The 23,941-nt window shown below is 46.4% G+C and overlaps 1 protein-coding gene across 1 annotated transcript; it reads right to left on the bottom strand.

The window, feature by feature from the left end:
* Positions 1–18,673: 18,673 nt before the first annotated feature.
* LOC134508701 (PHD finger protein 7-like) lies at positions 18,674–22,501 on the bottom strand. The gene is made up of 11 exons (XM_063320629.1): positions 22,433–22,501; positions 21,765–22,118; positions 21,574–21,675; positions 21,212–21,336; positions 20,967–21,129; positions 20,775–20,881; positions 20,447–20,557; positions 20,176–20,294; positions 19,847–19,991; positions 19,275–19,344; positions 18,674–19,081 (listed from the first exon to the last, which is right to left on the bottom strand). The coding sequence occupies exons 1-11, from the start codon at positions 22,499–22,501 to the stop codon at positions 18,674–18,676; spliced, it is 1,773 nt and encodes a 590-aa protein (XP_063176699.1).
* Positions 22,502–23,941: the final 1,440 nt, after the last annotated feature.

The raw sequence follows: 23,941 nt of genomic DNA on the forward strand, positions 1-23,941 counted from the left end.
TTCATCACATACAAGAACATCAATCATGTGAATGACTACTGTTACAGGTTTCATTTTGAAGATGTGGGCTGATTAATGCAGGGAAAGCTGCTTACTCCCCCTCCTTCTCCTTTTCTCCATTCAGGCCAAGCAACATCAGATTCTGATTTACTAATGAGAAACTGGAAGTCATTGAACAACGGTCCTCACATGACATGTTTGTAAGTCTTCCAAGTGTCAGAAGCAGTACTGCATTTTAGCTGCTGGAACATTAGAGGAGTAAAGAAGTCCAGATAACAGGAAAAGCTTTATGAAGAAAGTTTTAATTTATGTTTTGTACATTTGTGATGTTTATAGATGAAAGATGACAAAAATACAGTGCTTAATGATTTGTGTTTGAATTTGGTTAAATTTCTTCAACAGCAAATCATCATCACTTGAAGCCCAGCTTACAATAAATCTTGTATGCACTAACACTTGTTCTATAAAATGTACAGATAGCATGATTAAAACCCTAGCCTGATTAAAAGATTAAAATCCCAGCCTCACATGAGCAGAAGGAATGCATGTGTCTGACCATAGGAAAGTGTGAGTGTACTTATAATTAAAACTGAGAAGTCATAAATAATCACAAGAAAGTAATTATTTCAGAGGAATGTATCCAGAACATAATTTAGAGTAACTAATGCTTTAAACTGCCTCCGTTTCATCTCTAAGACACTTCTGTGAGTTTCTGTGCAGTAGATGGTATACTGCATATGCTTGTTGTTGTATTAAACTTAAAGGCATTCTCACAGGAGCAAACTGTAGAAATGACACCATCACAGTGATTTACATTGATCAGTAATGCAGGGGCCTAGTTCAGAATTTTTGTTGTCAATTGGATTGTCTTCCATGGAGGGGAAGAAGTTGCACAGGCAATCTTAATTTCCATTAAGATGGAAACTTAGGTCAAGCATTAAGTGCTCAGCTTCTAGAAGTAAAATTAAAGCCAAAGACTGCTTAATGCACTAGATATATAAAAATGCAGAATTTTACTTTCCTCCTTAAATAAAAGGGGAAAGTAAATAGCAAATATATATTTAAAACAATATGAAATGACGTCTTGTGGTTTATTCTGTGTTGACCCATTCCTTGCCAGAAAGGTCCACAGAGATCATAACTCTGTTTAGCAAACAGCTGTTCCATTTATAAAATCATCGTAGCTACAGCTAAAGTAACACACCACAGGACAGGAAGTAATCAAAATTTGTGCTTATTCCAGGAAAATGCAGTAAAAATTGATATGCATAAACAGATAAGGTGTAGAACTGAAACAGCAACAGTTACAACGTATATACAGAGAACAGGGTAAATATTCTTTATGCTTGCCAGGGCATAAATTTGCCTTAAAGTACATCTGAGAGCGCAAATCAGATCTTGCTAATTTGTTGAGTCACCAGGTTGCCTGAAATTTGCCCTGCAATGGAATGATCATCTAGTCACAGCTTACCTTCAAATCTGACAGCAAACAACGTTGAATAAAAGGATAAAATTACAAGTATATGCAAGTAGGAGTCTCAATTGAAAATGACAGGCCAAAGGGTTGCTACATACTAGTTCTTTCCTGCATCGTCAAAAGTAATGAAGAGGAAAACAAATGATGCTACAGAGAAACAGAAGTAAATTCAGGTGCTATCAGGAAGGTAGCAGAGCTTTATGCATGGACATTGGCGATTCCTATAAATATTGATGAACCCAAATCTGAAGTGCTTACTCACAACACTTACCCTTAGTGGACCTCAGTGGGAGGGCAGAGGAGGATGGTGTCCGGCACCAGAATATGTCTTGTTATTTAGTTCTCATGTTTTGAATATGGGCACACCAGTTAAATTGATTTTCAGACCTTCCTGTGCTTTGCAATTGATAGCAGGATTATGAAAATCCCAAATCATCAGCAAGCTGTCCTTGTCTGACTGGAAGGTGCTATGTGGATGATACTTCCTATTCCTCCCTTCGGATGCACACTGGGGACTCAGGGCACATAACCAGCTCAGACCAGAGCCCAGTTTTCTCAGATATTTTAAAAATAAGTAACTGCAAAAATATTCTAGAATGAAAAAAAAAAAACCACAAAACCCCAAGAAGAGTAGGAACGAAAACTAGTGCTATGTTTTTCCGATTTGAAGCATTTTGAGCCACACTGAGCATCATGAGAAGAGCGTGAGATTGCAATGTTAATTTTCTAATGAAACCAGATTAATAGTGTGCAATTTCTGTAAGGTATTAAATTGACAGAATGATCTGTCAAGCCAGATCATTTGCTCAGTGACTTGAAATGTTTGGCCTCTATCGTATTTAGGTATCTGATAAATTACTAGCTTTTGCACAGCTGCAAAGGTGATCAGTTGCATAGTTCAATCAGTTTAAGTTACTCTTCTTGAAATCCACAAGACCAGGATGGCTCCAAGGAAAGAACATGGGAGGGAAAAAAGGCAAGAAATCTGCTTTCCTATTTTTCCCAGCTTACTTAGGCAACAAGGGGAGGAAGAATAATTGTAATTATGCCGCCAGCCCTAAAGTCAGAAACACAGATGTGAGGACCCTACTGCAAGTGGAGGAAACAGTATGGGGTTATGTGATACAGCTGCCCTGTAATACAGCAGTCCTCATCTTCTAGGTCTTAAGCCTATTCGCAATGTTATTCCTAGATAGGATGCAGTGCTATAAAGTGATGGCAGACTGATCCCAGAGCGTGTTCATGTCATTTGTCTCTGGGGACTTGCTGCCTGGGATCAGACTGTGTCCCCAGCAATCTTACTCATCAAGCAGCTCAACAGCCATTGAAAGGCCTCTCTAATTATCATGCAGGTCTGTATTATTTTGCTTTCTGTGAAGACCCATTCTTGGAGTTTTCTCTCCTCTGACTTTTGGAATACTACCTTTCAACTGGGGAAACCACTCTGCTTATGCTTGTTGGAGGACGAACTGAACTAAATAGGTAAATTTATGCTAATTTTCAAAAACTGCCAATGTAAGATACCCAACTCTCCTTAGTCATCAGTCCTGGACTCCATAGTTAACCTATGCTTTTGAGTTAACAGCATGATATAATCTCTCTTCAGAGGTGACCAGATCTTCTCAACTGTGATGGCACAGGGACATTGACACTATGGTGACTCCTGATACAGAAACCATCAGCTGATCAGTGTCTTCCTGGAACACGAGATCTGTGGACCAAGTCCTGCAAAAACAGGAAGCGAAACAGAAAATACAACTGATTTCTTTAGGGTTATATATCTTCTTCTTCATCTTTTGTAGTGCCCTGTACATTGTCTCCCGCATTTCTTGGGCACAGCAAATGCAGACTGCCGTCTGCCAAAAACAGAGGCCAAAAATGAGCCATGTGCACGTCCCCTCTCATGTCATTTCTGCATACTAGGGTGTAGGAGTGGCCAGACACTAGTGTCAAGAGGCCACATGCAGAGTCAACACTGTAATCATCAGGTTTGCAAAACAGGGATGTTGTCCCTGAGCTAACAGATGAGCGTTGAGGGCTTCCCCGGTGGGAAGTTATTGGCTATCCTCAGCTGAGTTGGGATTGGGGGAAGTAATTCACTACTCCTGGCTCTGCTGTGTTTGTTTAAGCAGGAAAAGTATCCTGCCAGAAGAGCATGTGGCACAGGCTTCCAACCTCTAGGTCCTACTGCAGTTCAGCTTAGGTAAGTGGTGGTGAGATTTCCTAATTCTTACTGGAGACAGGCAAGACAAGCACTCATCTTTCTATGTGATATGGCAGTACTCTATTACCTTCTATTATCCCTAGCCATAGCTTCTCTGCCTTAACCCCACCTCAGGGAATTTTCGCAGGACTCCAGTTCATGCAGGAGACTGTATGACATTGCTGATCTTCATTGCTTCTTTTCCTTTTTCACACTATAATATTATTTCAAGTTGTTTTAAATAACACCATATCATCCTGAGCTCTATCTGAATGAGATTTCTTCTCGGAGTACAAGGCTTTGACAAGGGCTATAAACCCCCTCTAGTCCCTTTTCATCCTGATCCACAAAAACGTGCTGTTGGATTGAGTTCATGTTGTGTATATTTACATTAAATGACTGAAAATATTCCTCTGCACAATTGAGTCTATTAATTTGTCTGATCATAGAACCAAACACCTCTATTCAGATAATGTTATGAAATCTAGTAACTAGACATTACGGCAGACCCAAATCTTCCCATTCAGAAATGAGGAGGCTGATTTTAGGGATCAATATCTGTGTCTGACTCAAAATTTCTCAGCCGATCATTATTTCTGTTGTCAGCTAGATTGAACTTTCAAACTTGGGCATACTTGGCCTGGGAAACACAGATTCAGCTACAGGCCCACCTGTCATGATCTCAGGCCACATGCTGTGCTGGTGTAGACTGTGCTACCTGCCTTGCAAACTGGATTTTTTTTTCCAGGTCTTGATCTCACAAGCAGCTGAATGCTTCCTCATCTCAGAGACAAGGGTGCTCAGCAGTTTGGAGCACTGAGCCCTGGACTGACAAGCGTGAATGAATGAACTCTGCAGCAAACTGTGCTTTAGTCTTCCACTGGCAGGACAGGAGTCCAACAGGTGACATTCTCCCTGTCAGCCAGTGACAGACAAAGATTTATGTATGACTATTCCCTGGCCTTCCTCTCTTTCATTTCAGAGCATGTGACAATGAATAAAGGGCTGCGTGAGAGGATACTACCCCCTCCTTAGACCTCACTCACTCTTGACAATTCTTTTTTCTTGTGTACTGGCTTTGGCTGGGATGGAGTTAATTTTCCTTGGATTTCTGACTAACAGTGTTGGTAATTCAGGGATATTTTTGTTACTGCTGAGCAGTGCTTACACGGTGTCAAGGCCTTTTCTATTTCTCACAATGCCTGGCCAATGAGTAGGCTTGGGGTGCACAAGAAGTTGTGAGGGGGGCACAGCTGGGACAGCTGACCCCAACTGACCAAAGCCATATTCCATACCATATGGCGTCATGCTCAGCAATAAAAAGCTGGGGCAAGAAGAAGGAAGGAGGGGTGTTTGGAGTTATGATGTTTATCTTCCCAAGGAACGATTACATGTAATGGAGCCCTGCTTTCCGACAGATGCCTGAACAGCTGCCTGCTGATGCGAAGCAGTGAATTAACTCCTTGTTTTGATTTGCTTGCATGCATGGCTTTTGCTTTACATATTAAATTGCCTTTTTCTCAGCCCAGGAGTTTTCTCACTTTAATCCTTCTGATTCTCTCTCCCACTGGGGGAGACTGAGCAAGTGGCTGTTACCAGGGTTAACCCATGACAATCTGCCAACAGAAATTTCTGGCCATTGTATCCGAGGTGGGGAGCTTTCAAACAAAATAGAAGTTAAATGCCGTAAGACATGGTCATATGTTTTCTTTCTGATGTTGCTAATTTTAACTTTTAAAGGAGCCCTGTGATTTCCGAGCAGATACTGTGACTGTTGTCTGCAGGCATTTGTGGAACTACAGTGACAGTCTCGCCAGTCCCTGGTTCTTCAAGCAACTTCAAAGATGTTTTCCTCATCAAAAAACACAGGTCCAGACTCCAAAGCAGCATCTTCTCTTGCATCTCCTGGTGGAGAGTGGCACACACTGCTCACATCTTCTTCATCCAGTCTTATTCAATTCCTTTGCCTGTGCAGGGTACCCTGAAATCTAGCATGCATGGCACAATGATCTGTCAAGCCTTGAGGCTCAGTATGAGTGTTAAAGTAGTAATTCCACAAGCAGCCTCATACACCTTATGAGTTGGCCTACTCAAGACTGACAAAGAGGGGTCTTTACAGGCCTGCCTGTCTACCTGTCATTACCTTTGTTCAAAAGTAAAAGATTTAGCTGGAAATGCTTATATGCCTGCATGACTCAGGTGTCAAAGTTCTCTTCCAGGGGTGTTGAGGCCCAGATCTTCAAAGGCAGACATGTGCCAAGCTGTCATAGATTTGAGCAGGAGTTAGGCACACTGGCTAGGATTTCAAAAGATGAATGTACAGCATTAAAATTCTGGCCTTCAGGGACCCCACAAGACTTCGTGAAAACTAAAAAAGTAACTTTCTACTCTTTTCCATGGTTATTTATTAGTTTTCAGGATTTTAAATATCTGCGTAGAACACCCATTTCAGCGAAAAGACGGTTGTTTACCATTTCTAGAAATCATGATTTAATGACCCTTAACAAATGGTATTAATAATGTTAATTAACATATTTAGTGCTTTTAAATAGATTGAAAATTCAAGGCATGATTAAACTATTAATAACAAAAGCCTGTAAAATTAACTGTGCTAAACTTTGGGAACTGGTCTTTGCCAGGCTCAGCATTGTCATTAGAAGTGCAGCCTGCCCAACACTGGCCTTTCCTTTGGCCCTGTACAGAAGTACGTTGCAGTGCTGTCTATCATTGTGAGATTGCAGACGAGCTTTTTTCCTGTAGACGACTTACCTCCTTCATCTTATGTGATGGACCTGCTCTGGGTGTGAGTAATGTTTTCCCCACCCCCCCAACACCCTGCCCTTTTTAAAAACACTAATGAGTGCTTGTTTGTCAGTTTTGATCACAGTTACATAAAACCTCACTTCTCTTGTTAAAAGTATTAACAACGTGGTGCAAAATATTTGCATCTTCTAAATCAGCAGAGATACTTTTACAGTTTCAATGAACACAGGATATCTTTGTGGCAGAGAAACAGTGACATTCTTAGGTAGCTACTCAGGTCTCTCAGGAAGATGTGGAAAACATTCTGCATTCCCTCTCTGTCACCTACACACTTCTTACTAAGGATCAGCTTTGATTACACTGATAGAATTTCCCTTGGCATCTATTCATCCCATTTCCTATTTCTGTTTCTGGCTTCTGCCATGTTTTAAATATCTGGTGGTGATTACGGAAGGACATTGTGTGGGCTTCCCCTTCCCCTTAACATATAAAAACTCTTGTGGATGCCTTTGGTGGAGCTGTGCACCTCCTTACATGGGACTCTAGGATTCAGTTAATGAAACGTTGCTAAATATGAGGCTGAATCAGTAATATTATCAAGCATGAACACACCTATAGATAGGAGCATGTAAAGCCATCACACACTTTCCTCTCCTGTAGTCATAATTTACCCAAACCCATTAACCCTTTATGGCTACATTTTCTTCATCAATAGACTAGAAACACCTTAGCCTGTGGCTTATACCTTACAGGAGGCTTTTGAAGCCACACTGTTATTTGTCTCTGTGCTGTAGTAATAGAAATGAAGATCCTTAGTGCATGGCAGTTCACAAACGCTTGTGGTTTATGATAAATGAAACTAATTGGCAAATCAAAGGCTGGGATAAACCACAAACTTGTTTATACTGTGTACTTAGTAAACTGAAGGTTTGCCTTGAACAACAAATGGTTGTGGATTGCCAGTGGTATACAAGACATCAGTTCTTAGAAGATATGTTGCCAAAACTGGTCTGCATATTGGATGTAGTACCACAGAATGCAGCAGCAGGCTGCAAAGAGAGGAGAGGAGCTTACTGGTTGGAGCAATATTCTTCCTGAGGCTATCAACCACAAGATAGCTCCTGGAATGCTTCTTCACTGTCTTTACATTTATTCTATTAACAGTATTCAGTAAAAAGTGGGATATTTTGGCTCAGATGTTAAACACTTGGTTAACTTTAGTATATTAAAGTGTTTCTCTGTCGATAGCTATATGGCAGTATTTTCACAGAAAATGTCTCAGCATAAGAGAACAAATCTGGCAAATGCGTGCACCGATTTGGCATGCAGCAACACTTATAGCTAATTTAAAATGCAGGTCCAGCACAGGATAATTCTCTGTCTCCTGAGATTCTTGGTGCTAAATGAAATGAAAACTGGTAGTTATTTCTATGAACTAATTCCCACTATTCTTATTTTCCCACTACAACTATGTTGTTTAACATTAGATGCACACACAGCAGTCAGCCAGACATGTCTGAAGATCTGATCCCTTTTTAAAAAAAGATATCAATGCTACAACATCCACACTGATATTATAGAACTGTGTAAGCCATCTGCCACATATAGTAGCTTCAAAGTTAGCAGTTTTAACAGTCTCCCATGACCGGTATTTGCTTTGACAGAGTAATGTTTTGGTATTTTTGCTCCCAAATTAAGGGCTAAGCACCCTACTAGACCACATTCCTATCTTGCTGTACAGGGGAGGAGATGCAAAACACCTTCTTCTGGCAGCAATTGCACTGTGCTCCATAAATGGGAGGCAGCAAAGGCGTGCAAACCATGGATTTAAAACCAGTCATAAGTCCAACATGTGTCACGAGCACAGCTGAACAGGCAAAAAGCCACAGGCATCACTGGCATCTTCTCACAGCACTGGAGCAGATACTGACACTCCCGGGGAGTGGAGACTGTGACTTAGCAGGAAAGTTTGCAGGCTGCTCTGACCACTGGACCATACTGCCTCTGCATGTGGCAGAGGTTCCCAGCTTCTGTGTCAGTCCATGGACACCATGGGAGCTGGATGTCCTATTTCTCAAAGACTTGCTGGCCAGGACCTGTTTTGTCTTCAGCAAACCCTGAAATCTCAGCATTTCCTGATGCTAGGCTCTAGGATAGGTGGTCCTAACTGGAGTTTCTGGAAACACATTACTGTCTGCATTTTCTGACTTAACAAGACTAAACTAAAGACCCTGTTAGTATTTTCTCTTGTGTGCTAACACCTGCACTATATCCACAAGTTGCCTCTATTACTACATTGTTTTGCTTGGAGTAAGAAATCAGTAGGCTACAGGTCCTTTAACCAGATTCTCTGTCTCTGAACTAGTCCTGGCTTGTAACATACCCTCTTACACCGAGATGTGGTTCAACTTCAGGGCTAAGTCATTCCAAAGGCAGAGCAATCGATGGAGTTATTAGCAGAGCAATTCCCATTGACTATGTTTTCAGTATGAACCAGAGTGATTTGTGAATGGGGTATTTGAAGCTGTCTTTTGTATCAGCCCTGTTGGACTTCATACAATGCCCATACATTGAAAGTTTATGTTGACTTACGTTGCAAAGGTGAAACTGGTTTGAGAACTGAGATATGAAAATGACTGAAAGGCTGGAATAGACGCGGTTGAAAATCAGATACGAGATTTACAGATCACAAAAGTGTCGATTGTAATAAGACAGAAATAGAAGATGCACATTCCAAATCTAGTCCTAGAACCTGTTAGCGCCTTAAAATGGAAAGAATCAACCCTTGCAGGGAGTTTTAACAGTTACACTAACATAATTATAATAGTGTTATTTTCTGTGTCAGAAACCTATCTCCAAAGCAAAAAGACTGTTTGAATTTAATTTGACTTCTTAAAAAAAGACATTAAGGAACTTGCGGAAAAAAGACTCATACTGCTGTTAATAAGAGGCGTCAAGGAAACAGCTGATTTTGATCAATGTTGATCATATAGTATGAAGATGCTCATCTCTTCTCCCTCTTCCACCGCAATACTCAGAAATAAGACTTGGATAGCTTACACAGAAATGCTTGAAAAATCCCCTTATTTTTAACCAGAAATTGGGAGCACAAACCAAGGATGAGGGCTGTGTATCACATTACTGAACTTCTATAATCCAAAAGTAGCTGGATGATTTTATGGGAAACATCAAAACTGGAATAATTTTATTATTGCCAGATGCCACAATTTTATCATGGTGTCACAGTGTCTGGTATATGAGTCTGACTCCTGAAATCATGTGACTAGATTCAATCTTCTTAAGAGTAACTTTTTGGTTTTATTGACTGAAAAAAATAAAAAATTTAAATATATGACCACTATGAAGACAGACAAAATGTTGTTGAAGACATGTTCTTCTCTAAAATTAGCATAATTTTTCAAAAAATACAAGAATGTCTGGGGTGGAAGACAGTGACATTTAAATTGTTTTTGTGCTTCTGATAAACATCATTACATGTTGAAGAAATAAAAATCAGATCTAGCAGATCCAGTTTTCCATGGAATTTTATTTTATAAGAGAGAAATGTAGAAAGCTAAAACAAAAAAACACATACAAACAACTCATTGGTAAGTATTGCTAGGGTAGCATCCTTGGCAAAATGCCTTCCTTGACTATGACAGGAAGTTGTCATAGTGAACAAGCCAGTTGCAGACTGTAAACTTGAAAAAGCATACGTTTGAAACCAGGTAACATATACCTCCCATTTGAAATATGAATTTCTCTTTCTGTGAATATTGTGACCAAAACAAATTTTTTCTCTTCCTATGAGCTTGTCACTGATCCCCGTATCTGAATCTGACGTCTGACCTGAGAATTCCATTTGCAATAATTTTTCTGGTTTAGGTCACCTTTAGAAAGACCCTTTCATTGCTTCCATAATAAATGAATAACTTCTATTTAAGCCGTGTCACAGAAACTCTGTGGACAAGGAATTCTTTGCTTTCCAACGGGAAAAGAAAAAAATGCCTGTAATTGAATTACATAATATATGTACCAAATGAATCAAAGTCTTACCCCTTGAAGAAGTAATCTGAGGCTTGTTTCAACTAAAGTTTCACAAAAATATGTCATTTCAGTTTAATGAAGGATAGGAACTTGGAATCTCCTATGATGCCATAGCAACCATTAACACCTGCAACAGAAACTGATCCTTTCTTTAAAGGAGCTGTACCTTCACAGGTACTGTTTTGTGATACTTTGTGATCTGTCTGCATCAATCATTGATCTCATATATCAGTCAAAACCATTGTAGTCTACTTATCATTTACAGCAACCAACATTTCCAGACTCTGATTTCATGTTTCTACCTTGGCAGCTGCAACGCGCACAGCAGAACTCCCCTGTCCATGTGAATCGCTTTGTTCAAAATGATGAGTGATATTCTCTAACTTCGGATATATGTGGGGAGCTGGTGTTGGTCCTGTTAGCTGTTCCTGAGCTTCTCCTGCTAATTGTTTTAGCACTGAAGTTGGATAAACCATGGAGATGCTGCCTCGTTAGCCTTTTATCTGAGCATTTTTGCCAAACATGACTACGTTTCTCAGAAGCACTCCCTGTAGATATTTTGCCCTTAGTATTTCCTGATTGGAAGTGAGGGTAAGTGGTAATGTGGCTGGGTTAACTGTCGTATGGTCCTAATTTTTATGTTAGAGTGTGGCATTTCATATAAGGCTAAAGAAGACAGCATCTGCTGCAGCACCGTCTGCCACCAAGTATTTGCATTTATTGCTGCAATTGTACAAAGAGCAAGTGGTTTGGGTGCTACAGGTGCTCCTTCAGCTGCAGGACCCATACATCCCCTGAGTGGCATAGGGTTGCCAAGGGTTAACTTTGGGGGTTTAATATTGCCCATTCTCACCTACAGGTTCTGGTCTGTCCAGGATGTTTGACATAGCAGATTTTAGCATGGCAATTTGCAATTCCTGCGCACTCTCCCACAGCTGTCTTCTTTTCCCACCCCTGTTGCTGGTGGGGAGCTGCCTGGCCCAGCACGCAGTGCAGCCCCACAAAGAGTCAGCTTGCTGCATTGTAGGGGTTTGTAGAAGAATCCCTGTTCCTAATACTAAACTTAGAGCCTTGTCCATGGTGAGGATGAGGTTTGCTCCTCTTCCTCATATAGGGGCTATCGATTCTAAGCGTGTGTCTCTGACTTTAGCTGAAAAGTAAGTTTGGAGATCAGTTAACTCCAAGGAGACAAAACCTTTCGCAGTTGTCTAAGTAAGCGCATCTGGTGTTTGCTCAGTTTTCGTCATAGGAGCAACCACTTTCACATTATTTCCTTCTCCCAGATCATCTGAATCCTCATTGTAAGAAGGATCATGAGAATCATGCTCAGGCCAGGTATCTCCTGAAGCCATAGGAGTCATGATTTAACAGGGTCTGTTTGGTTAGACTACAGTAAGTGATTCCTACAAATGGGGCCGTAAGCTGTGACATGGGGCTGCAATTTTGATTCTAAGAACCTATTCTGATTTTCTAGCTGTGTATGTTGTGTTTTATACATCCTATCATAATTTATAATTGTTTTCTTCTCCCTCACATATGTTATTCGTACACGTCTCCTACATTCTCCCGTACTGCTCGCAGGCAACTTCCTCACAGCCAGCACAACCCTGCTCTTCCCTTTCCTTTCTTCAACTTTTTAGAACCTTTCATTTTTTCAAGTTCATCCCAAATATCAGTGGCTCAGTACAATGGTTTTTTACCCATGAAAAATTCCAGATAGGATTTTTCAAATTTCTTGCCTAACTTTTTCCAGCCTTTGTTCCTATTCATAATGTTTTATACCCTCTTTAATGGCAGTGGTGCCATCTGCAGCTGGTCTTATCACTACTCCTCCCAAAGAACACAAGTTGCCTCTATTAGGCTCTTCTTTGCAACTGACCTTGACTCAGAAATTCTGGTATTGCTGAAATATTATCAATACAATTGATAACATCCAGAAATATCCTGTCCATGACGCATGACTGCAAGAGGCCAGTACTCTCTGACCAGGTTACTTTAGATATTCCCCAAGCTTCACAGGCACATCACCCTGGCTCATTTTCTCTGAGCCTTCTTCAATGGTAGGGGTTTGTTGGGCAGTCACAGTCAAAATACACTGGAAGTGTGGCTGAGGGAGGGCAGCCCTGTGAACACCTCTGTGCTGTGGATACCCTCTCTTCCCCTAGGAAACCTTGGTACCGCGTGTGACACAGCACACTCTACTGTATGGAGCAAGTGGGAGCACCGTCATCAATTTGTATGTTAGACGTCAATAAAGCTTAATTTATTTCTTGCTTTCTTTTTCCGTATAAACTAAATACAAATAGAAGTCCTTCCTTCCCACATCCCAGGGGATATTCTTGCACATCCCTGGGGTTCATTTCAGTGGGAAGTGTGTTTCCGTTGGTGAACCTTACTAGAACTAGTGTTCCCACCTTGGTTTGCTTCTACATGACTTTATGAAAACTTGGAAAGCTCTCAAATTAGATGAAATTAGATTGGATTTCTGAGAATCTGAGCTTGACTGTTATGAGAAATCATGCAATTGCTTGTGGATCAGTCTCTCCTGCTTTGACTGGTGAAATATAAACTCAGTCTGGGATTTGGCTGTAAAAACAGGACAGGAAAATTGGAAAGGGTTTTTTATTGAGGCAGTTTATTTCCTCAGATGTGATACTCTACTTGTTGGGTACCTACTGTGTCTACTTTATCTAGTCTATCTCACAGTGGGGTCCCAGCCCATCACCTGTAGCAGTGCAAGTCAGGCGATGAGGGGCTGTTAGGATTTGCCCATGCAGTAGCCTTGTCATCAGAAGGTGCTGCCAGCATGACTGTTGGAAACCATGGGCACTAAGAGGGAGGTAGGGCAAACAAGGTCTGCAGAGCTGCTGCACCTGACTACAGGGCTGGAAAGCAAGGAAACCCCAGCCCTGGTGTGCAAAGTGTTGAATTTGGTATGGAAGGTATCCTGTGGTTTGACGAAGGAGCAGCTGCAGCAGCAGCAGTCTGCTGGAGGTCAGCTGGGACCTGGCTGCAGTGTGGTGGTAGAAGGGAGAGCACCTGAGGATTGAGCTTCTTCCTGCCTGCTGCTACGGCAGGATCTGAAAGCATGAGAGCAACTGCCTGAAGAGGTGAAGAGGCAGGAGTGATACAGGGAGTTGCTTGAGCATGTTGCTTGTTAGGTGTGGACTTGCTGAATGCAGCTGTCCTCATGTCCTCCTGTGGAGCTGTTGTGAATGGGTCGTCTTCCTCCACAGCAGCAGTTGCCCACTCAGGCTGCACATATGGGCTTCTCCTGGGGCAGTTTTCCTTCAAATCTGGGTCCTGTGAAAATGCAGCTGTTACTTTCCCCTTGCGGCAAACTCCTTGCTTGCACCTTTTGATCAGGGGGGGATAATCTCTCTTAAAGTTGGGGTTGTAGTAGAAAAGAAACTAAAAAATCCAAAAGAAGAAGAGTTTGTTGTCAGCATTTTGAGATAGGAGAACACCAAAGTAGGAGATGACAGGGCTGGGCTGTGTCCAGTTGCCTCTTGGAGCTGGTGCCCAGGGAGGAAGAGGGAAGGCTGCAGAATGCATCAGAGTGCCCCATTCTTTCATTTTTTTTGCAGTTGGGAAACTCTCCCATGCACAGAAATGCCCTTGGTCTCTACTTTTCCGATGGCTTCTGAGATCTTTCTTGAGAGCCTTGGTAAAGAGTTGTGATGGGCAAGGTTTGGGCAGAAGCCAGTGCCTGGACCACTGGATTTGTGGAAAGAAAACATTGGACATTTCTTCACCTTTGCTGTGTGGTGCCCTGAATAGCTGCCTTCTGGCCTCTTGTATTTCACTCTGTGTTCTCCAGCTGTGTAAGGAAATCCATTTCCAAAACACTGTGGGTCCACCACAGAAAACCAACCGTATCGTGGGCTGCATAAAAAGAAATGTGGCCAGCAGGTTGAGGAAGGCGATTCTGTCCCTCTACTCTGCTCTGGTGAGACCCCACCTGGAGTACCGCATCCAGCTCTGGAATCCTCAGCACAGGAAAGACATGGACCTGTTGGAGCAGGTCCAGCAGAGGGCCACAAAAATGATCAGAGGGCTGGAATACCTCTCCTGAGAGGACAGGCTGAGAGAATTGAGGTTATTCAGCCTGGAGAAGTCTCTGGGGACACCTTTTTGTGGCCTTTCAATACTTTAAGTAAGGGGGCTTGTAAGAAAGCTGGGGGCAGATTGTGGTGATAGGACAAGTGGTAAAGATTTTAAACTGAAAGAGGGCAGATTCACACTAGATAGAAGGAATAAATTTTTAACAATGAGGGTGGTTTCAAAAGCATCCTTTCTAACACGAACCATTCTATGATTCTATGATAAAGCTCTATCATCCTTAGTTTTCCTTCCAGCATGACAAGAATGGATAAGTAGCTTGCTGCCTCTGCAAAATGTTTTTGAAACCACTTCAGGACAACAGCTGATACCTCTTTTTCATCACTAAGTCTCAACAAAGAAGTCAAGGTTTAACTGCATTTCAGTGGGGGTATCATTTCAGTATGTCAACTGAAAAAAAATGACACAACATTTTCTTCTTATTGTGTCACTGTCTTCTCCTCTAGAGAATATTTTTGCACTTGGGCTTCTTCTCCTTGAGTACAAGTCAGGCAGAGACCCTCCTGCTGTACCATGGTAGTTAGTGAAGAAACCGCAATGCATAATGAAACATATAGCACAAGTAAGAAGATTTACCTCTTGAGTTTCCAGGAGGTTCATGCACTAGAGTTGTAACTCCATGGAGAAACACAGAGGTGTTCCCCAAAATTCAGACTTTGGTGAAAACATCTCCTCATTTTCACATGAATTGACATAGAAACTGTTCCATTTTCTAGTCTGATCTGGTTACCTAATTAAAGCAAAACACAGCACTGAGACCTAACTTGCCTACATAGGATGCTTCTGTTTTCTCTTGTTCTGGATAAATCTGATTGGTCTGCTCACGACTTGCAGAGAAAGTGGCTATATAGCTTGCCTGAGGGCCATCAGCACTTTTGTCCAAAATATGAAAGGAGATTAATCTTGTTTTACGAGTTGCACTTGCATAGAAATGAGTGTGATATTACAGAGTCTAGATTGCAGGTAGCAAACTAGACTGAATGAGGTTGATTAGAAACATCTGCTTGCATACAGATACCACCTTCTGGTACTGAACATGACAAAAGAAGTAAAGAAGGGACGTAGAATTTGAATGAGATTTGGTAGTTGTTTGCCTGGTTGTGGTACTGGATTTCCTTTTGTGCTCAGATGTTCCTGTTCCTACTTTGAACAAATATTTAGAGTTTCTCTCTGGTTACATGAAAAAAGCTTGATAGGATGTGGTACAATATCCATGATTGTTCATATTGATAATGAGGAGAGACCTGCAAGCTGTACAGTCTTATGGAAACCAGGAAATACTATGAATCACTAAAGAATGAGAGATATATGTTGTTTAAACCACCCATACTCTGACACAAGACACGCAGTACAGCTCCAGTTTTAGCGTGAATACCATTGAAAAGGACAAATGAAGTCAGTTTTGCAATATTGCTGTGTTTTGACATTACAGTGCAAAGTGTAAAATGCCCAGCAGTGACAACACCCCGGATCACACAACAGTACTCCAGCTTTCCTCAAGTGATTACCATTTTACATGGTGTCTCTTAACTTTTTCCTTCTGGAAAAATACAAGATTCTGTTAAGAAAGTTAAATTTTTGTTTCTCCTTCTAGAGCACTGACTATTAAATGCTACATATGTTCCAGGTGATTTGTTTTTCTCTATCTATAATAAAATACATTATTTACTATTACTTTTGCAGAAAACTGTTACAATCATCATGATCAGTCAAATACTGCTGCTGTAGACAACTTGGAGCAATAAGAAGCTAGAGCTTTTGTATTTCATCTTCTGAATGAAAATACCACTGCTTTTAAGAATCAAACCCCTTATTTTCACATTCAGAAAGTCCTCAGTAAGGTAACATCGCATTCTCAGATGCTACTTCTGAATGGTGAAAGCTTTCTATTTCAAAATTTTTCCCCTATACTTTCCCTAGGAAAGGAAAATTAGCACTTCAACACCTTTTATCATAAAATGGATTTAGCTTCAAATATTCAAGTAGAATATTCAAATGAGCAATTCAGATTTTGTATTTCTTAGATAATTTCCTGTAGCTGAGAGTTTGATTGCTTATACAACCTGATCTAGTCAAGAGATCTTTTACCAATTACTACCATAGAAGCCAGCATGGATCTGCAATGATCACCTAAAGACCGTGGTTGTTATTTGATTTTTAATTTCTTTTCCCAGTCATTCCAGATGGTGGGAGAAACTGTGATAGCTTCATGACTGCCCAAAAATTAAAGTGGAAAAAATGAGACAGATTCCTCGGTGCCAGCCTTTGCTCTGCATATTCTAGTTGTATTACTCCATCCTGGGATGGAAATGGCGGGTAGTGTCTGTCACTTTGATCTGGTAGGCTGGAGATTTTGCTCCTAGGTTGATGTAGAAATTTCTTGCATAAAAATCAACATTCTGCTCTGCTAGCTGGGTTACTGCTAAGGTTCATGCAAACCCTTTCATGAGTGTGAAAAAGCTTCACATAGCTTCACATATGAGGAACTTCAAATGGCTAATTCTCAGCCAGTGAGTTTCTGTTATCATCTTCTGTATTTATTATAAGTCAAATGGATCCAATACACAGCTACACGTAAAATATGGAACGCCCACAACCCCACCTCAACATGAATTCATAGAATAATAGAATCATTCAGGTTGGAAAAGCCCCTTGGGATCATCAAGTCCAACCATCAGCACCACTCTACAAAGTTCTCCCTTACACCATATCCCCTAACACCACATCTAAACGACTCTTAAACACAGTCAGGGATGGTGATTCCACCACCTCCCTGGGCAGCCTATTCCAGTGTCTGACCACTCTTTCTGTGAAGAATTTTTCCTAATGTCCGGCCTAAACGTTCCCTGCTGCAGCTTGAAGCCATTCCTTCTTGTTCTATCGCTAATTACCTGTGAGAAGAGACCAGCACCAACCTCTCTACAGTGTCCTTTCCAGTAGTTGTAGAGAGTGATGAGGTCTCCCTGCAGCCTCCTCTTCCTCAAACTAAACAGTCCCAGCTTCTTCAATCTCTCCTCATAAGGTTTATTCTCCAGGCCCTTCACCAGCTTCGTTGCCCTCCTCTGCACTCGCTCCAGCACCTCGATATGTCTCTTGTATTGAGGTGCCCAAAACCAGACACGATACTCAAGGGGTGGCCTCACCAGTGTTGAGTACAGGGGGACAATCACCTCCCTCCTTCTGCTGATCACACTATTTGTAATGCAAGCCAGGATGCCGTTGGCTTTCTTGGCCACCTGGGCACACTGCTGGCTCATGTTCAGCTGCTTGTCAATTAGAACCCCCAGGTCCTTTTCTGCCAGGCAGCTCTCCAGCCACACTTCCCCAAGCCTGTAGCAATGCATGGGGTTGTCGTGGCCCAAGTGCAGGACCTGGCACTTGGCTTTGTTGAAGCTCATACTGTTAGCATTGGCCCATCGATCCGATCTATCCGAGTCTCTCTGTAGAGCCTCCCTATCCTCATGCAGATCAACACTCCCGCTGAACTTGGTGTCATCTGCAAACTTACTGATGATATGCTCTATGTCCTTATCAAGATCATCAATAAAGATGTTAAACAGAAATGGTCCCAACACCGAGCCCTGAGGAACACCACTCGTGACCGGCCGCCAGCTGGATTTAACTCCATTGACCACCACTCTTTGGGACCGCCCATCCAGCCAGTGCTTGACCCAGCAGATCGTATGCTCATCCAGGCCATGAGCAGCCAGGTTTTCCATGAGAATTGTATGGGGAACAGTGTCAAATGCTTTTTGAAAGTCTAGGTAGACAATATCCACAGCCTTTCCCTCGTCCAATAATGAGGTCATCTTGTCATAGGAGACAAGGTCTGGGGAGAAGACAACCCTCTAGGCCCAGCCCCTAACACTGCCCCTCCAGAAAGGGAGAGGAGGAGGAAGCTGACAAATGAGCATGGCATCTCTTAGTGCTGAGATTAATGGACAACTTTATTGTGTGGGAGGAGGGGGATCAGGGCCATCACTCAGGGAGAGCGCACAACTGGTCCCGCCTTGTTGTCTGGGATGACTGTAGGGAATTTGGGCCAAACGCGGCAAGCAGGATCAGTCTTCCAGCTGCTCAGGCCCAGGGAGGCTGGAATGGCTGCTGCCCTGAAGTGCTGGGGAGCCACAAGAAGACCCTGATGGCCGCTGGCTGGCGGTGCTGCGGCTGCTGGTCTCGAGTACCAGCGAGCCGTGGGATGGCCCCAGCACATGGCTGTGGCTGCTGCTCTCAGCACTCGGCGCATACGGCTTCACATGCAGTTGGGCCCAGGTGGGCTGGAGCATCTGCTGTCCTGAAGCGCTGGAGGGTCGTGGGGACGGCCCTGATGCTGCCTGGCTGGGGATGCTGGTCTGGTGCCAGGGAGCTCTGGGACAGCCGCGATGCCACCTGGCTGGCGGTGCAGGGGCGCTGCTCTCAGGTTCCAGCAAGCTGTGGTGCTGGCGCATGGTTGCTCTCAGGGGGTTCTTCTGGGACAGCAATATGGGTTTTGGGAACGATGTTGCAAGTGGGTGCGGTGTCGCACCCACCCGGGCCCAGGGGTGCTGGAGCAGCTGCTGCCCTAAGTTGCTGGGGAGGCACAGGAGGACAATGGCAGCTGGCTGGCAGTGCTGGGGCTGTTGGTGTCAGGTTCGGCGAGCCGTGGAATAGCCCCAGCCCTACCTGGCTGGGGGTTCCGCTCTCAGCACTTGGTGCGGGTGTGTGGCTGCTCTCACGAGCTCTTCTGGGCCAGCTGTAGGGATTTGGGGCCCAATGGTTCAACCGGGAGCAGTTTCCCATGCGTTCGGGCCCAGAGAGGGTGGAGTGGCTGCTGCCCTCAAACAATGGGGAGCCATGGGATGGCTTCGAGCCCTTAGCCAGACAGAGATCCCATGCAGAGCCCTGGGACGCAGCACTGGGAAGTTACCCCTCTTCGTCTGCCTGCTGCCTGCCTCCTGGACAAAGGCACCCACTGGCATCGCAGCGGCTGTGCCGTGCAAGCAGTGCCTCCTCTGCACGGCTGTCCCGTGATGGCAGTCTGATGGAGAAAGGAAAATTGATGAGCCACCGCTGCCCCAGCACCAGGCAGATGGAGGGTGCGCCTGCCCTTCTCCCCATGCCCTTTTTCCAACTCCTCTGTGAAGCTGAAGCCCAGACTCATGGCACAGCGCAGGGCCAGGACCGCTGTGGCAGGCCCTGGCATGGCACAGCGCTTGCACCCTCGTGTCTCATGAGCCAGGCAGAAGGACACCAACCTGAAGCAGGAGCGCTGTCGCACAGACATGGGCCCAGGGGCGTTTGGATGGCTACTGCCCTCAAGTGCTGGAGAGTCGCTGGAGGATGCTGACACGGCCCGGCTGGAGGTGCTGGGGCTGGCGAGCTGCGAGGTGGCACCGGAGGCTGTAAGGGGAAGCAGGAAGGTCAAGGGCACAGCCCCCCAGGCCGATGACAGCACAGGCCAGAGCGGTGCCCCCAGCCCTCCTGGAGCAGAGAGGCACTGCCAAGCCCACCCTGGGCACCCGCTGCCAGACCTTGGCTGGCCCCTGGCCCTGGCCCCGGGGCACCCGGGTGCTTTGCCTCTTACCGGTGCCCAGGCCAGCACAGCTGTCGCACTCCCAGCTGGCTGCGCTGCTGCTCAAAGAGGAGCATTGCCTGTGGGTGCTCTCGGCAGCGCAGGAGGAGCACAGGAGCAGTTCCCATGGCCTGGGGAAGGAAACGGGGCCATGGCTGTGAGGACTAAGTGACTGCAGCACAGGACTGTCTGGCAGAGCTCTTGTTCTCAGTCCTTCTGCTTTGAGCCCTTAGCCCGACAGAGATCCTGTGCAGAGCCCTGGGATGCAGTGTTGGCAACTTACCCCTCTTCGTCTGCCTGCTGCCTGCCTCCTGGACAAAGGCACCCACTGGCATCGCAGCGGCTGTGCCGTGCAAGCAGTGCCTCCTCTGCACGGATTTCCCGTGATGGCAGTCTGATGGAGAAAGGGAAATTGATGAGCCACCGCTGCCCCAGCATCAGGCAGATGGAGGGCGCGCCTGCCCTTCTCCCCATGCCCTTTTTCCAACTCCTCTGTGAAGCTGAAGCCCAGACTCATGGCACAGCGCAGGGCCAGGACCGCTGTGACAGGCCCTGGCACGGCACAGCGCTTGCACCCTCGTGTCTCATGAGCCAGGCAGAAGGACACCAACCTGAAGGGGATTCGGATCCCCATGGTGAGCATTTCTGAGGGAAATGCATCCCTGTCCCTGCACAGAGGGCACCGGAAACAAGCAATGCCGTCACGCAGAGCTTGTCCCTGCAGGAGAAACATAAGGAGCCCGAGTGAGGCCCCAGTGGTGCTGAGTGCCTGCTGTGCCCCGGGGAGAGGGAAGGACTCCTACCTGGATGCAGCCTCTGTGGAACCAGGCGTGCTTGCACGCTGGGCACACCATGGTGCCGTAGGACTTCTTGTCCGCCACAGGCTCCAGGCAGATGAGGCAGGTGGTATTTGCCTCTGGGGCCGCCTCCACTGCCTGCTCTGGGCAGTGCTGCCAGCAGAAGGACCTGTGGGGGCAGAAGAAAGGGATGGGTGAGGTGAGAAGTGCTGGGTCCTTTTCTGGTGGGTGGAGGAGGGGAGAAGAGGTACCTGTACTGAAAAGAGAACTGGGTGACGCATCCACCCTCCACAGCACAGGGGAGATGGAATCTGCGCTCGCAGCTCATCTCCCGGCAGGTGATGGTGGCCCCGGTCTCGCCACAGACAAAGCAGTCCTGGAAAGAGCACAGCAGCCCCCATCAGCAGCAGCCTCAGGGCCTCCACAGCCAGCCCCACACCTCCGGGCAGGGCGCGGGATGGGATATGGCCGCGCCTGGGTCACAGCCCACAGATGCGCCTGGTGGAGGAGGCTCCTGTGCTGGAGCCTCAGTGGAGCAAGACATTTGTCCAGAGCCGGTTGGAAGGGCAAACCTCTCCTGGCACAAATGTCCCTGTTCTTGTCGGATCCTCACCTTCTGTGCTGCCCAGTCAACTGTACGTCGAATATCTTCCGGGAGAAATCCCAAGAGTCCTAATTCCTCGACTCGATGCTGACGAAGGTTGTTGGCAAAAAACTGCAGAAGAGAAAAGACAAGGAGCTGATGAGGAAAGCCTGGCAGGGACCGCCTGTCGGAAAGCTGGAGGGAGCCTCGGAGGAACTCACCAGGCAAAACTCATGGAGACAGAGCCCTTGTTTCTCCAGCTTGCGCCCGCAGATATCCGGGTCAGCGTCTGCCCCGCGACACAGCATGCATGCTGGAGGGGAGAGAGCAAGTGGCCCCGGAATGAGCACCTCTGCGGGGCTGGGGCACGCGTCCCTGAGGGATTGCCCCCAGCGGCCTGTCTGTCCCTGCCCAGCTGGCTGATGGGCAGGGCTGGAGGCCTTGGGGAAGAAGGGGACACTGCAGGCATGGGTGTCCCTGCAGGTGCCCACTGCCCAGCCTGGGCTCCGCTTGCGGAGCTCTTGCCTCCCCTGGCCACCACTCCCAGCCCCACGCTGACCGCCGCGACAGTCCCTCTGCCAGGCTCAAGGAGGGATGCTTTGCTCTCACCCTGCTCCATCGAGTCGAGGGCCTTCCGCTTCCTTGCGGACATCGCACACATTGACAAAGAGTGCTTGGAGTTCCTGCCCCAGCAGCGCCGGGCTGTGTCCTCCAAGTGGTCCTCGTGTGGCCCTGTGGGAGCAAGAGGGCACGGGTGGGCCTGCAGCACAGGCCCAGAGCCCCGAGGTGTGGGGCCCCCTCCTCCCTTGGCAGCCCCGTGCAAGCACCGTCCCTCCCCTGCTCTCTCCTCACCTCTCCAGGTCGCACTGGTGCCCGGCCTGGGCCAAACGTTCCATTTCATGCGCCTGGCTCCATGGGTCACCATGGCCACCGTGACTTCAGCAACGCTGGCCTGCATGCGCCCCAAACACGGACAGGGACACCCTCGGCCACCACCCCACAAGGGTGTCTGTGCAGTGCCAAGGCCTGGGCCCGAGCCCTCAGCGCTCACATAACCGGGGCAGCTGCTCCTGCAGCCAGGGCAGAGTCACACGCCAGGTCCCCTGGGGCAGCCATCGAGGGTGGCACTGTTGGCCGAAAGGTGCTGGTCAGGCAGGGTGACTGCAGGGCTCCCGCTCTGGCCAAGGGATGACTCTGCTCCTGCCCCCGGCCCGGGCAGCGCTGCCACCAGGTTGGGGAAGGTGATGCTTCCTTCTGCACCACACCGATAAGGCTGCACCTGCAGTACTGCCGCCCGCAGTTCTGGGCTCCCTGGTCCCGGAGGCAGAAGCCATCTTTGAACTTGTCCCGGGCTCACACAGCCCATCAGCTCAGGCACAGTGGGTGGCTGGGCCACAGCACAGGACCTTGGGATGGCACCTCAATGTCACAGGTGGCCCAGCATCTGTCTCCTGAACTCCTTAGCGCTTTGGTGACATGCTGCCTCCACAACAAAAAGCAGTGGGACCACAAGCTGGGAAGTCATGGCAGAAATGGCCTTCTTCCATGGCAATAAACCGTCTTTCGAGTCAGTGTGAGCCTTTCCTTGGTGGGGAAGGAAACTGTAAGTGGCTGTGGGGCAGCTTCAGAGGCACCAGAAAGGGGCATATGCAAGCAGAGAGCGTGGGAGCCCCTCTCCTGCGCAGCTCTTGCCCTGGCCCCTGCCTTTACAGGTGGATTCTGGGGACTTCCCTGCTGGAGGAGTGGGGAGGGAAAGCTTTTTGGGGAGAGTTTGTGACTCAGCTCTCTATATCTTGCCAAAACTCTCCCCTCGGCTCAGTCTTGTGCCAGCAGCAAGCCTGGTCCCAAAGACTTGGGTCTCTCCTCTGGGCAGAGCCCAGGGCTGGTGGCCACTCACTGTCACAGGCCAGAAGCCCACCAGGAAGCTCCCCCAGGGCAAAGGCTGAACTGCTCCTGTGGCTGGCCGGGCCCCAGGGTCTGGACCCTAAGCCGGGGAGCTCCCAGCAGCACTGTCTGTCAGAAAAGATGAGTTTTGTCCAGTCTCTCTCTCCCATTCTCCCTCTCCACCTTCCCTCAATGCCTTTTATTTCTGCTTCGCCAGCCTCTGTGCTTCCTTGGCCTGATGTCTCACTCTCTGTGGACTCCTGTCCAAACAGGAGCTGTGGCTGGGGCTTTTACCATCTAGTATTCCTTGGGAGAAGCAAACCCGAAGCCTGTAAAGCAACCCTACTACTGCTATAGCCCGCATCCCTAAGTGGGAAACACACGCAGAGGCAAACAACACGGAACATCATGCAGGAGGGCACCTCTTGGACCATTTAGTCCAAGCAGCAGCTCAAGCAGCATCCCCTGGAGCAGCCTGCCCAGGCCCCTACCCATGCGGGTTTGCTTGTCTCCA

The sequence above is a fragment of the Chroicocephalus ridibundus genome, chromosome Z, assembly GCF_963924245.1.
Source record: "Chroicocephalus ridibundus chromosome Z, bChrRid1.1, whole genome shotgun sequence".
In the NCBI taxonomy this organism is placed as follows: Eukaryota; Metazoa; Chordata; class Aves; order Charadriiformes; family Laridae; genus Chroicocephalus; species Chroicocephalus ridibundus.

Coding starts and splice junctions, on each gene's coding strand:
- LOC134508701 (XM_063320629.1), bottom strand. CDS start 22,501: ATGCAGGCCAGCGTTGCTGAAGTCACGGTGGCCATGGTGACCCATGGA. Junction 20,882..20,966: donor TCCACAGAGGCTGCATCCAG/GTAGGAGTCCTT, acceptor TTTCTCCTGCAG/GGACAAGCTCTGCGTGACGG. Junction 19,992..20,175: donor CTGTGCTGGCCTGGGCACCG/GTAAGAGGCAAA, acceptor TTCCCCTTACAG/CCTCCGGTGCCACCTCGCAG.